Below are 14,174 nucleotides of genomic sequence, written 5' to 3'. Positions count from 1 at the left end.
TAGAGAGGGTTGTTAAGTAGAATATTCAATTATAAGTTAATTACAATAAATAAGAATATATAAGAATGTATCTCCTAACCATTATATAATGATGTTCAAAACTTACATTTTTTGACAGAGGGTGAAATGGAAGAGAAGAGGGGAACCTACTTTGAGTGCCTATAGGTGATAAAATTACAGTGAGCTAAACATCTTATCTTTGTATCTGATCTGGTGTGTGGTTGCTGGCAGTCGTCGACGACGAAGCCATTCTACCGTTCAGGATTCCGTTGTCCATCGGTGGACTTACTCCCCATTTCCCCTCCGATTCCGCTGGCTCGATCACTTTAACAGCTCCATCAGTCAACCCAATGGCTAACTGGTTTGGTTCTAATGGATGTGTGGCAACGACGAGCGGGTATACAGCTTGGCTTCTACAGAAGTTAGAAATGACAAAGGAGATGTAATGCAATGTTTTTTGTGAAATGGTAGTATTTGTTAAAAACAACTCTAAGCATTAGTCTAGTATCATTCCATAGAAGCATAAATTTCGATTACTTACGAATTCAACACTGCAGGTGGCAAGTACACTGATGGGGCAATACGACATCTTAGCCGCAAGGAATCGGCATCGAACACTCCAACATTACCATCGCAAAATGTAGCGTAGACCAATTGACTGTTGCAGGAGTATGCTGCGTAAGAAATAGGGGCTGGCAGCACGTCTTGTGGAACCCACTGTGGAGAAGAACTATGAGTTATATCTCAAGTTTTGGATAGTATCGGTATTTGGAATCGATATGGTAAAATCGACATAGTAAAGTCTGTACCTGCCGAATACGATCCATTTTAGAGGCATCATATATAGCTATCTGGGTCTCATGGGCTACCAGCAAACGTATCTGATCAGTATGAAACTGTACACGAGTGTCGCCAACAGGTGCCTTTCCTGCTGGGAGCTGGATTGTTATGGATTTCCTCTTCTCCCAAGAGTCAATGCTCCACAAACACAGCTGCAGAGTTCAGCAATTATTGGTAAAGGATGAAAAAGGCAAGAGCCAATTTTTATTCATGGAGATGGGAAAAGTTTATGCCTAAAATACAAAAATCCAAGCCATAACACCCCAATGCCCCAAGCATTGGTCTCTGGGGGATCTCATTTCTTGGGGAACCGAAACATTTGCACATCATGTGTATATGATAATTTGGGCAAAAGAACGAAGAATATATATGCTTACAACTAATACTATTATTTTATGTATGCTAGTAGATATTGTTCTCTTTGAGCTTTCTCTCCCAGGCTTCCCCTCAAGGTTTTTAAAACGCATCTGCTAGGGAGACATTTCCACACTCTTATAAAAAATGTTTCATTCTCCTCCCCAACCGATGTGGGATCTCACAATCCACCCCCTTTGGGGCCCAGCGTCTTTGTTGGCACTCGTTCCCTTCTCCAATCAATGTGGGACCCCCCAATCCACCCCCCTTCGGAGTCCAGCCTCCTTGTTGGCACATCGCCTGATGTCTGGCTCTGATACCATTTGTAACAGTCCAAACCCACCGTCAATAGATATTGTCCTCTTTGGACTTTCGCTTTTAGGCTTCCTCTCAAAGTTTTTAAAACGCATCTGTTAGGGAGAAGTTTTCATGCCCTTATAAAGAATGCTTCGTTCTCCTCCCTAACCGACGTGGGATCTCACATTTTATTCCCTTTTTCAACTAGGATTTAATGGTAATGGCCTGGACATAAAACGACAATTTTACAACTTATTTGAGGAGGGAAATGATACCACTTTGAAGGATTGATGGGAACTAAGAAAAAGAAAGGAGTCTTTAACCTAGCAGGTTATGGCAAGTCAAGTAAAAACAAAAGTGCAAAATTTCACGTGTTTTGTTTTCATAATTGTTCCTTAACAGAGACAACAGAAATACTATTGACAAGAAAACAAAATCACTCACTTGAGCATCAGCACCAGAAGAAACCAAAATATTGAGACTGGTGGAAAAGGCTAGACCAGTTATCCGCTTCTGGTGACCCTTCAATTTTGATTTTACCTGAACGGAAACGACAAAAATGCCATAGCCCATTAGTATAGAAGTGTAAAACTTAAAAGGGATTAAAGCTATATTGTGAAACCTTGTAGCGATCGGGGAAGCGCATAGGAAAAACATTGAGAACTAACTCTCCAGAAAAGGCGATGGAAATAACTAACTCTGTTTCAAAGAGAAATACCTCATCCACTCTGACATTGTATATGTGAATGGTTGAATCCTCCATTCCTATGGCAATAATGTTGTTATCTTGAGGGTGGAAAGCTAGGAAGGAAGAAGCAGGGGGAGGAGCCATGAATGTTGTCATCACCTACAAGTCAAAGCAATCTATCACCAAACAGAAAACTATAGATTAAAAAATTAAAAAAAAAAAAAGGCATTTCTGTATAAAATACCCTGAACGTCATCATGTTAAATAATGAAACTTTTCCACCGGATGCTGACATCACATACGAGTCATTTTTCGAAAGCGCTATACATGGGACGGCTTCTTCAAGGTTGACACCTGAGACGTCATTAGTCATGAGAAGACCACTGTTTGGTTGCCAATGCTGTGGAACAACATTGGCAGTGGCCTACAAACTCAACCGTTAAGATAATTGTCCTCCAAATGAATAAGAAAAGGTGAGAAAAGAAGTAAACTCATGAATGGCGAAGAAACTAATATATCTACAAATGAATCTTAAGAAACTGATGGAAATCAGCAAGTGCATGTCAAAAGCTGTCCAGGCTTGTACCTTTCCACTTGGATTCTGTTCACTACGAGTCCATTTCCAGAGCTTCTGGATTCCGTTTGACCCAAGGGCCAAAAGGCCAACACCAGAATTTGTATACAGAAGTCTAACGACCTGAATGGTATGCAAGAATTGAGCGATGTGGGAAATAATATATAAGATCACAAAAAATTTGAACATGCAACAAACCTTGTACGAGGAATCTGCATTGTCAGGCATGGTGACCGACCGGCAATTGGCTGGATCAACAATTTCAGCCAACTGCCAGGGTTTGGCTTTATCGATTGCATCTTCTACGGTTCTTGTTTTGTCCAAATTTCTCCCCAAGCCATCGACTCCATTCTTCAGAAAGTGGTGGATAAATCAAGATAGTCAATAATTCTAGCAGCATAATAGGCTAAATGACAGACATTAAAATCACAGAAAAAATTAGAGACGACACTCTTGAACGAACTACATTAGTCCATGACAAAGACAACTAAAACAATTCCATTACAGGAACATAAAATTAAAAGCAACAACCAAAGAATCAGGATATATGAAAGAAGCCAATTCATAACCACTCAACTTCAAGCCAATGTCACTGCTCAAATTGAGGATACTAGAAAAAAACTAGAAAATTTCAAAAGGCGAACATGACTTACGATAATTGGAGAAGGTCTGACTGGGGAACTTCTTTCTACTTTACAATTAACCGGACTAACACTTGCAACGGCAGGTGTGCCAGAGACCTAAATGTGCATATTTGTGAATTTCAAAGATCTAATAAGAAGTTTCTTCAGGAAAAAAAAAAGATCAAATCAACAATAATCCTATAATGACAAGAAAGTGAAGATAAGTATGAACCTTCATGGCAGATTCCATGGGCGATCTCAATGCTTCAAAAGGGGTAGTGGATTCAATTGCCTTTAGTGATCTCATTCCCACAGCATTGGCAAGTATCTTAAACCCATTATCCGTAGTAACAGCAAGAAGATTTCCTTCCTTATTGAACCTCAAGCAAGGAAGACTCTGAAAAAGCACACAGCTTAATTCATCAATGTGAAGGATAACCTAGAATACAATGTGTTATAAATGAAATAATATAGAATATACTAACCGGAAGTCCACCTTCTGCATCAGTATAAGTGAGAACATTGATGTTATCCATATCCCAGAACTTAATCTGACTATCTTCACCAACAGCAAGAAAGTGATTCTGGGTAGTATCAAACTGCACAACACCAGTTGATTTCTTCCTAAATCCAGCATATGTCCTCTTTATCGCTCCCTCACTCTCATTCCATTCAACTAGATAAGACTCTCCGTCTTTACTTGTTCCACAGGAAAATAATCTGAGAGATGAGAAGAAAAATAATAATGAAATTTTATGCAATATTCAAGAACAGAGAAAAGAAAAATAGGAAATATAAACATGAACAAAAGATCTAGAGCATGGAACTTAAACTAATAGAGCCATAGCTTAAAGTAATAAACGTTCAGAGATCTTCAAAACCAACAATGTAGAATATGAGGAAACTTTGAATTATAGAAATAGAACAAGGCAAGAGATGATAGAACAGAGTTGGAGAGGAGCGGAATGGAGCGAGAGATAATATGAAGGCAAGAACTCAATAGTTCAATGAATCTTAATAACGAAGTCAAACAATCACATAACCGCGAGCACCTATTTGTAGAGTCATAAAAAGAAACCTAGGTGATTGAAATCAGAAACAACAATCAATACAAGACATAACAAGAAAATTAATTAAATATAATAAGTTTGTTGATTTCTAATGTAATAGTGTCAAGTATATTTCTTCATGCATCGAAATGACAACATACCTACTCCCATCCGCACTATAAAGCATTCTTGTACACCACTTTCCAGGAGCATCATAATCAACTCTAGAACCCATATGATCATAGAGCCATGCCTTTATCTTTCCATCAAGAGCTGTTGAAAATATGAACTGCAAAACCGCAAGTTAGCATGTAACATTAAGCTCCCCATGAAGTTGCACCAATAGTCAAGATGATCATTGTATATTGGTGCACAAATGCGTAATTAAGATGCTAGAAGCCATTAATGGCTACTGCTGGCTTAGATTACTAATCCAGTGAAACCAAAGTGAGCCATATCCAAAGAATGGCTTATCCCACAGAAAACAATTCCAAGGAACACAAAAGAGAGTCCATAATAAGTTTTCCCAACTGCTACCATGTTCAATTAACATTTCTATATAAATTAAGCTGTGAGCAGTCATAACAATTAAAGAACGGGTTCAGTAAAAAAGAATAATAAAGAAAAGAAGAAACAGAGCTTGAATATGACACTAGATGTCTAGGCATTTAGGCAGCTCCCAAATAGGATAAGTATTAATGACAATTAAAATGATCCTCCCAAGGTGTATTGACAGCTCGAATTGACAGATTAAAGATAAAGTAGCTGGCAGATAACCTCCTCCATCCATTTATCTAAATGAGCAGTACAAAATTTCATCCATCCATTTGAGACATGCAGAAATTTTTTTTTAAAAAAAAAAAAGTGGAGAATATGGATAGTAAGAATCTTGCACAAACTCACTTGAATGCTCTCCTTGTGATGAGGACAGATGGAATACACTGGTGCCTCATGCCCTTCAAAGGTAAACAGTTTTCGTCCTCCTATATCCCAGACCTGTACAATTTCCCAAATTATATGCAAAAGTAAAGTAAAGTTTGTCCTAAAAAGAAGAAAAAAAAAAAAAAAAGCGATACAGAATTACAGATTTCTTAAATCAAGGGTGATGATCTCTCTACCTTTATGAGTTTATCTTCTCCACAAGTTACCACACAAAGCTGTTTATTTGGATGGGCAAAAGCCAAGTCATTCACTCCACCTGCGTGGGCATCAATCTGAAAAGGAAGAAATTTTAGTTAATAGAATATGAACTTACCATATTAAATATGTAAAAAGAAAAAAAAAGTATAAACGAACCTCTGATTGTTGGTTTAGTTCATTTGAACTATTATATGAGTATAAATGAACTAAATGTTTGGTAAATGCAACCCCTGAAACAAAAATAGGTAAGAATCAACTGGGCACCTATAATTGGTTGTCATCCATGATAGTGGAAATAGCAACAAATTTTTCCATTGTCAAAATGAACATACCAACAAAAGTCCCATCTGGACTCCAAGTAACTCGGCTGACAGATATTGGTGTGTCTTTTACAATGGCAGCCTGCAAGCATGTTCAATAAGATGCCAATATCAGGTCATGACTTAAAATAAATTCCACAAATGAACATATAGGACAATTTTGATGTTCCCAAAGAGAATATTAACATAAATTAGACTACCAAAAGCTCTAAATTAGAATAAAACCTGAAATGCCAATGACCTAGATGACAAATCCCAGAGCTTGAAAGGCTTTGAAATCAATCTCTCTCGAATACCAAGTTCCCAAAGTGTAACTTCGCCATTATTAGAACCAACTGCCCAAAAATATCCAATAGGTGAAGATATAACAAGAAAGGAAAATAATTATTTCAAAACTTCGACTAAGAAATCAGATATGGAACAACAAACACAATCTGGTTCATATGATACACAATCATACCAAGAAGTAAAGTGTGGTGAGTAGGATGGAAATCCATGCTTGTTACAGTGGACCCTTGGTGCAATGTCAAAGCTACCGTTCTTGGAAGATCTTCCAATGACCAAGAAGCTTGCTGCCTGGGTGCTGGATACGTGACCTGAAAAATATAGAGAGAGCATGAGAAGACCAACATTAATCTTAAATTATGAAAGTCACACAAAGAGGCCAAATTAAAGAAGAAAAAGACTTATAGTTACATCCATAATATAAGAATTCAGGAAAATGTTACCTCCTCAACAGATTGAGCAGACCGCAATCGCTTCATTAATTGTTCATGCTCAGGATTCTGATAATCGACCATACCAGGATTTGTTGGGGGTGTTCTTGCATGTTTCAAAATAGAGACTGTAATAATGTAAAATCTTCATCAGTATCCAAGGGCAATATAGAAATAAGATCCCTCTATCTAGGTGTGTTGTACAACAGAAGAGGGGGGTATCCACTACTGCCAACCCTGGGGTGGATAAAACTCTTCATTTTAAACACATTGCTTTATCGCTCCCTATATACTTTGTATACTCACATTGAAGAGAGGCAGGGGTAAGCAAATTGAGGAAGAGATCATACCTTGATTTTGGGGAACAGGAATAGATGATGTAGTAACCACGGCTGCTTGGACAGATGAAGAAGCTGAGGCATTTGCCATCCAACCAGCTAAAGCGTTGGCATTAGCTGCAGCTCCAGTCGGTGGGAATGGCTGTTTGATTATAAAAGCCAAAAATGAATTTAGAAATAACTTAACATTCAGATGTATCCAAGAAGAGGAATATATAACACCCTACACTGTGAGCTGCAAGTGGTGCATAGGGTGCAGGTTTTGCAACAGGAAGATTGACAGGTGAAGGTGCAAGAGGACCATTCGGTGGGGTACATGTATGGTCCATGAATAAAGTCTTGATGTCAGGATTTGGCCGTGGGTTCTTGCATAACTGATGCTGCCAGTTCAAGCTGCATAAAGTATTATCAATGGTATGGAATTAAACGAACTAGTACCTGAGCATATACAGCTATTACTATCTTCCAAAGTTTTATGATTTGGTGCTGTAGAATTTGTTTTGTAATAGTCAAAAGACAGTTGTTGATTATTAGAGTTAAAAGGAGTCTTTTTCGGTGGAAGGAATTTTTACAACATGATAAATAAGTGAAATCAAGGAGCAAAGTTCAATGCATCCAAATCCAAAGTGATAAAAGATAATAATATTTTTCTTAGAAAAGGGAGATAGATTAGAAGAACTGGACCACAAGTCAAAGCACAAGAACGAAGAACTGCCGGACATATCAATAAATTGGCTCAAAAAACTTTTTTTTTTTTTTCCTGATAAAGCACTACCAACTTAAGGTGGAAGTTCCAACAAAACCTCCCCATCACCAACTAAGATTCTTACCTTTGATTGATGAGTGTTCGTAATCTTGATGACTTCAAGGTTGGGAAAACAAGCTTGTCTCTGAACAGAGGGTTTGCCTCTATAAGCTTTTTCAGCTCTATCAACATGATACTACGAGCAGCTTTAGTGTCACCGTACTTAGAAAGCTGCTCATTTTCCCTGGTAATAATGTATTCAAAGAAGTAACAAGACTCGGTAAACAAAGCCCAAGAAATTAATAAATTCATTACAAGAGTAATAAATAATTTCAAGAACGCTTTTTTTATATTCTACAGGTTCATCTCAGAAACACAATCATTTTTCTTTCATATCACCTATATCAACAAAGGATATTCAATCAACTTACCTAAAATTTGTAAGAGTCAAAAGCTGTGTAATTTCTTTGTACAACTCCTCGTTAAATGTTGAGAAAACTTTCAAGTCACTTACCAATATCTCCACAGCCTTCGCCTTGTCATTCCTTCAACATCATCAAACAGGACAAGTTATACATCATTCATTTTAAGAACAAGAGAGGTAAAGCCTGAAACAGGGAAAACAAATTCTTGTATGTGTGCATATGAAGTACCGGTCAAGGGCTTCAAGATACTTTTGCTTCCTTATTTCAAAAAATATCTTCATCGAGTATCTGTTATCATCAACTTTTGTATATCCAGATAAGTACTTTTCAACTTCCTCCCATTCTCCAGCCTGAACTTTCTCCTCGAAGTATTTCATATTGAAGTAAAACCCAGATTCTTTCTCGAGCCTATACATAAAGAATTATTTCCTCAAACAAAAGATCAGCAAAACTCAAAACAATTCGATTTAAGAATGAAATAAATGCTACAAAATAATCAACAATGCTAATACTGAAGTAGCAATAATAATAGAAAGCATCAAGATACAAAGGAAATCTACCGGTTCCATCTAATTTTTAACTGTCATCTCTACGCTTTCTAGCAACAGAAATTTTTACTTAACATGAAACGGACATTAAGAGCCTAAACCAGAATGCCAGCATTCTGTAGTACCACATGCTACAAAGTCAGCTAGATAAAAAATTTATCCTCCAACCAGACATCACGTATAAACGTTCATTAAAATTCCTTGATTAAGGGAAAAAAACGGCTAAAATAATTAAATCAAACATACTCCGAAGAACAATAAGTAATGATTTTTAACATTTATTCAACACACACAGCCAACGAACATATAATTCAGATTCACAACTTCTACGACACCTCTTCCTGTTTAATTCCATTACAACTAAATTCAACGACTCCAACACACAATTATCAGAGATTTAAAGAAAGATAAACTTACTTATGCACCGATTCCTTGAACTTCTCCTCCTCGAGGAATTGAAGTATGAGGAACACCAGTTCTCTGCTCAAAGACGACATTTATCCTCACTGATAATCTCAAAAACCAAAACCTCTCCGTCCAGAAACGAAGCCACAACCGAATCCCGAAGCTGAGAGTTCAAATTCCGACCAAACACGGCCGAATCCAGTTCAATATCAAACGAAACAACCAAATCTACGCTCAGACTTACCCGAAATCCTCAAATCATAAAGACTCATGGAGCTTTCAGGCACCACTCGGAGCGAATTCCAAGGAATTCTAGGGTTTCAGAGGGCTGCAGAGACGAGAGAGAAGAGGACTTGGTCTCGCTATCTTCGATGCGGGTACAGGGGTCTCTCTTTTTCTACATGCCTATCAGTGACAAACTTTGATAACCCATCCATAACTTATCAGATATGTAGATTCAGTTATGGATAAGAACAGTGGCTTACCATTTCCGAGAGATAAGAACAATTAAGAGTCCGTGTTGCGGATTCGAAACACTAATTCAAATCTAGTGAATATTCGCAACACACGTCCAGTCGTACCCTCCTCTCTCATCCTCGCAGCTCTTTTCGTACAGTCGCTTTCAGTTGGGAATTAATCGGCTTTATCTCGTTAAATCGAATAATTATCGCCGCACGTATCGCGAGTTTGCACTACTTATCGCCGAGTTATTCCCAGTTCCTTCTTTTTCACTACATTTTTAATTTTCCCAGAAAGTAAAAAGAGTCCCACTCGCGAGGTATTGATGCTTTCCCTAACGGATTGGATTTGAATGTCGACAGTGGGGCCCACGCTTGATTCCTCAACTTTTTCTGTTATTTATTTTTATTTTATTTTATTTTATTTTATTTTATTTTTGTTAAAAGTGTTTTTAAAAAAACGTAAAAACTAAAAAAAACCCTTTTTAAAAATTTTAATAATATTCTTAAACTTTCTCAGAATTAGTGAGGTCTAATTGAAATCAACTGACTCACATAGAATATGGGATGAGTTTTCACCGAGTTGGCTTGAGTCTATAAGCTACCTCTCCGATGTAATCATTATTATTGATATATTACTAGGGTCGATGTATATGAAAGTAATGCACGTCAATGCATGAAACTGATGTATTCCTAGAGAGACTTAGGGTGCTTGAAATTGATGCACGTATATTCGTTATGCTTGCGTATTCTAACCCTATAGTGGGTCAGTCGGTATTAATTCTAAAAGTTAATATCGTTTTTTAAAAAATATTTACATATTTTTAAAATTCTAAACTTAAAAGAAAAACATAAAATAAAATGGAAACAAATTATTTGTATTTTTTAAGAAATTAAAACAAACTAAATTAATAAGAATATTTGAACATTTATTGGTTTAATAAATAATGAAACTTCAACCGTTCATTGCTACGTCGGATTACCTGGAATGAAACTTCAACCGTTCTTTCGAATTGATTTTAAAATAAAATAAATTATTCAATTAAATTGAATCAATAGTTTTTTTAAAATAAAATAATTAGAATTTAGAAAAAGAAAAAGAAAAAATAAAAAGAATGTCATGCTCACACGTTTTGTTGGAGACGTCTTGCACGTCTCAACTAAACATATTAAATAAATAAATTTATTTATTTATTTTTATTATTTACATTAAATTTTTGTTCAAAATAATGAAACATCATTTGTCTCATTATATAAAAGGATAAGGTTTCTAGTGGGTGGGAATTTTAATCTCTTTTTTAAATTAAAAATAAATAAATAAATAAAAAGCTTAGAACTAGTTGTATGTCCTTTCAAGTAGGGGCCCACGGCTTCGGGACCAGAGTTATGTACCACGTGGAGGGATTTCGTTTACTAATTTCCCACGCGCCATAAAGAGCGCGTGGAATATGAGTGGGTGCGAAACACATGCTACGCGCGTTGTGGTGACGTCACGATGATAGTGATACAAAGGGTTTCTTTTAAATTTAATTTATTTTTGTGGAGTAAAAATTTCAATTTATCGCGAGATGATATCGTGGAAAATTGATACCTTTATTGCCTCACATTATATGGATTATATTATAAACCCATATTATTATTATATTTTTTTTTAAATTAAAACATGTATAATATAACAGATATAATGGTTATATAAAATTTGTAACGTGTTCATAAATTATTTAATAATAATTGAGCTTTTAATTTTAACCTAATATTTACTTTAATATTAAATCTAGTCTCTATGGCTGATTTATTATGAAAATTATTATTAAGATTTAATCAAATTTGATTAAAATTAATTTTAAAACACTAAATTTAAAATTTATTAAAAATAAAAATATTAAAATCCATAAACTATAATTCACGCTTAAGTTGTTAAATTTAACTTAGTCACGGTTCCTTCGCACTGTAACCCTTGTTTAAAGAGGTTCGTAGGGTAGGGGACGAGGAAGCCTTGTTCGTTTACATTTCTGCTTCTAATTTCAATCCTTATCTCCATAATTTCTTATCGACTTAGATTCATGAGTTTGAGAAATTTTGTACGCCATCTAATGAGGTTTATCGATGTTTTTGTCGAGTTTTAATTTAAATTGTTGTGGGAAGTTTAGAGGCCATTTCAAATTGAAGAATAATTTGGAATTGGATTGAGGTCTCGTAAATCGAAAGACAATTAATCTTTGTCGTTGGAATTTCATTCAGAAATATATAGCAATTTTCCATTTCGTTTCATATTACGATGTTCTAAGTTGGGTTCGGCTCGGCTCTTTGAGTGTCAATTTCTATCCATTAAGGTACGGTTTCCTTAGGCTCCTGCTTATACACAACTAGAGAATTGGTACAATCCAACGAAATGAGTTCATTGTCCACACTAGTCACATAATATTTGACTGTAACAATTCAGGTCTCATAAATGCATGTTGCATGTTCGTGTTCATGTATGCATGTCTAACCACATTAGACGGGCTATATATGTCTAAACTCAAATTAAGTTTAAAATAAATAATAAAATGTTGATGAAGATACGTGACGGGCCAAAGTGGACAATGTTTGCTAGTGGTGGCTTTGGGTTCTTACAAAATATTTTGTCCGTTTTTGCTCATTATGTATCGTTGTCAACCTCACGATTCTAAAACGCGTTTACTAGAGAGAAATTTTCACATCTTTGTAAGAAATGCTTCGTTTCCCTCTCCAACCTAAGATCTCAGAATCCACCTCCATTGGGGACCCATTGTCCTTGCGAACACATTGTCCAGTGTCTAGCCTGATTCTATTTGTAATAGCTCAAGCCCATAGTTAGTAAATATTGTTCACTTTGCCCTGTTACGTATAGCTGTCAATCTTACGATTTTAAAATGGGTCTGCTAGGGTATTAATTTCGTGAAACATATTTTCAAATGTTTAATTAAGATTTACGTCTCAATTTCAATAATATGATTTGAAAATTACCTTCCAAATAGTTAAAAAAAAAATTGTTAATAATAAATAATAACTCTAAAATAATAATAAATAAAATAAATATATACATATATCAAAATTAATAATAAATTCATATACTCAATCTAGTTCTAGGAGAACTAACGGAATCTAACCCAATCCAAATAAATTTATAACTCAATCATAGGATCATATTTTTTTGAGTCACCAGGTCTTTTATAACTTAATTTTATTTATGTTTATTTTTTAATATTTCAAATTAACACAAGACGTTTGTTAAGAATATTTAGTAATAAATTATAGTTGATATTTTATTATAAGATAAATATCTAATATTTGTCTTATTACCACACGTATCTTTCTATTTATTGTTATTTCCATTTATTACTATTTTCATATTCTTGTAATTTATTTGATTATAAATAAAATAACTAATGATGGATTAATCAAACATTTTTATGGTATCAGAACTCTCTCGGTTTAACAACCCCGATCCTTTCTTTTCAATGGCTTTTGAATCATCTAATCTTCTTCTCTACCACCCTTGCTGGCTTTGACGTCGCAGGGGCAGTCTACATGGCTGTCGCAGGCGGAGCCGATTGATTACTCTTCGGCTCCACCCTATTTTCCAACCCAATCGATTTTCCCCTTGGCCAATATAGTCTCTCTTATTTTCTTCCCAATCAACATTTCATCCTTCACATAAACCCTAATCTCAAGATCCTCTTCTCTTCAGAAATATACGGAATCTCGACAAACCCATCAACCTTTTGCAGAGATTTACCTTCGAAATCTAGGTGCCGCACTGGCCTTTTCGCCAACCAAGTTGCCGCCGCCCTTCCTACCAAAATTGGCTCATTCGCCCAATGTGGCGACTCTTCCAGCTTCAACATTGTCTTTGTCCCTTGCTCTAGGTTTCCCCTTCTACTTCTTGGGGTTAGACATATTCTCACCAAAGTCAAGGCAGCATCGTCTCTAAGCGACCCCAATCCCTCTGCATGGGTTAGACATATTCTCACCGAAGCCAAGGCAACATCGCCGTTGAGCAGCGATCCCTCTGCAATTTTCGATGACCAAGAAAGCGCCTCCTCTGAAACAGGTTGACATCTTCACAAAAAGTGTTTCTCAACCTCTGTGAATTTTTCAGATCTAAGCATCACGTTCGTTTAAATCTGACGCTTAGCTTGCGATGGGGTGTTAAGGATATTTAGTAATAAATTATAGTTTACCATATAATATGATATCTTTCCATTTATTGTTATTTTCATATACTTGTAATTTATTTGATTATAAATAAGATAACTTTCACACTATTTAAATGTGGTGGATTAATCAAACATTCTTAACGTTTAATTCCGAAAAATGCAAAAGAGATAGTACAAGATGTTTTTAACGTGGTATAGTTTTCAAACCTACTTCACGAGGCAAGCCCATAGAATAAAATTAAACGATCAAATATAAATAAGTTATATGGATTTAAAAGACGGCATCTGATATCACATTTGGAAAATTTAATTTATTGCATAAAAACAAATATAGAGTGAAGGTACGAGCAATATTACAATCTCGCCTTTACAAATTGACACGGGTCATTTTATACATCGATATCCTTTGATTTACCATATGGTACTATGATGAGATTAATGGTAACAAAAAAAAAAAAAAAAAAAAAAAAAAA

The 14,174-nt window shown here is 35.6% G+C and overlaps 1 protein-coding gene across 1 annotated transcript; it reads right to left on the bottom strand.

The window, feature by feature from the left end:
- Position 1: 1 nt before the first annotated feature.
- On the bottom strand, positions 2-9,445 carry LOC111493910 (topless-related protein 3-like). The gene is made up of 25 exons (XM_023143816.1): positions 9,075-9,445; positions 8,338-8,517; positions 8,116-8,229; positions 7,770-7,928; positions 7,167-7,332; positions 6,952-7,081; positions 6,614-6,729; positions 6,346-6,481; positions 6,111-6,220; positions 5,898-5,967; positions 5,722-5,795; positions 5,544-5,639; positions 5,329-5,421; positions 4,587-4,714; positions 3,862-4,096; positions 3,609-3,773; positions 3,407-3,493; positions 2,952-3,104; positions 2,766-2,876; positions 2,424-2,603; positions 2,210-2,338; positions 1,936-2,031; positions 810-992; positions 542-717; positions 2-413 (listed from the first exon to the last, which is right to left on the bottom strand). Exons 1-25 carry the CDS (start codon positions 9,152-9,154, stop codon positions 194-196), a joined length of 3,387 nt encoding a protein of 1,128 aa, XP_022999584.1. The 5' UTR covers positions 9,155-9,445; the 3' UTR covers positions 2-193.
- Between the last annotated feature and the right edge of the window lie 4,729 nt (positions 9,446-14,174).

The sequence above is a fragment of the Cucurbita maxima genome, unplaced genomic scaffold (genome assembly GCF_002738345.1).
Source record: "Cucurbita maxima cultivar Rimu unplaced genomic scaffold, Cmax_1.0 Cma_Scf00019, whole genome shotgun sequence".
Lineage (NCBI taxonomy): Eukaryota > Viridiplantae > Streptophyta > Magnoliopsida > Cucurbitales > Cucurbitaceae > Cucurbita > Cucurbita maxima.
The sequence above is the reverse complement of the archived record's forward strand: the minus strand, read 5'-3'. Positions and strand labels throughout refer to the sequence as shown.

Bases quoted from the DNA above. Each gene is read 5' to 3' on its own strand.
- LOC111493910 (XM_023143816.1), bottom strand. From the start codon at position 9,154: ATGTCGTCTTTGAGCAGAGAACTGGTGTTCCTCATACTTCAATTCCTC. The intron at 8,230-8,337 runs GTACTTCATATG...ATGATGTTGAAG, and splicing joins TATCTTGAAGCCCTTGACCG to GAATGACAAGGCGAAGGCTG. The intron at 2,032-2,209 runs GTATTTCTCTTT...GTTTCCGTTCAG, and splicing joins ACAATGTCAGAGTGGATGAG to GTAAAATCAAAATTGAAGGG.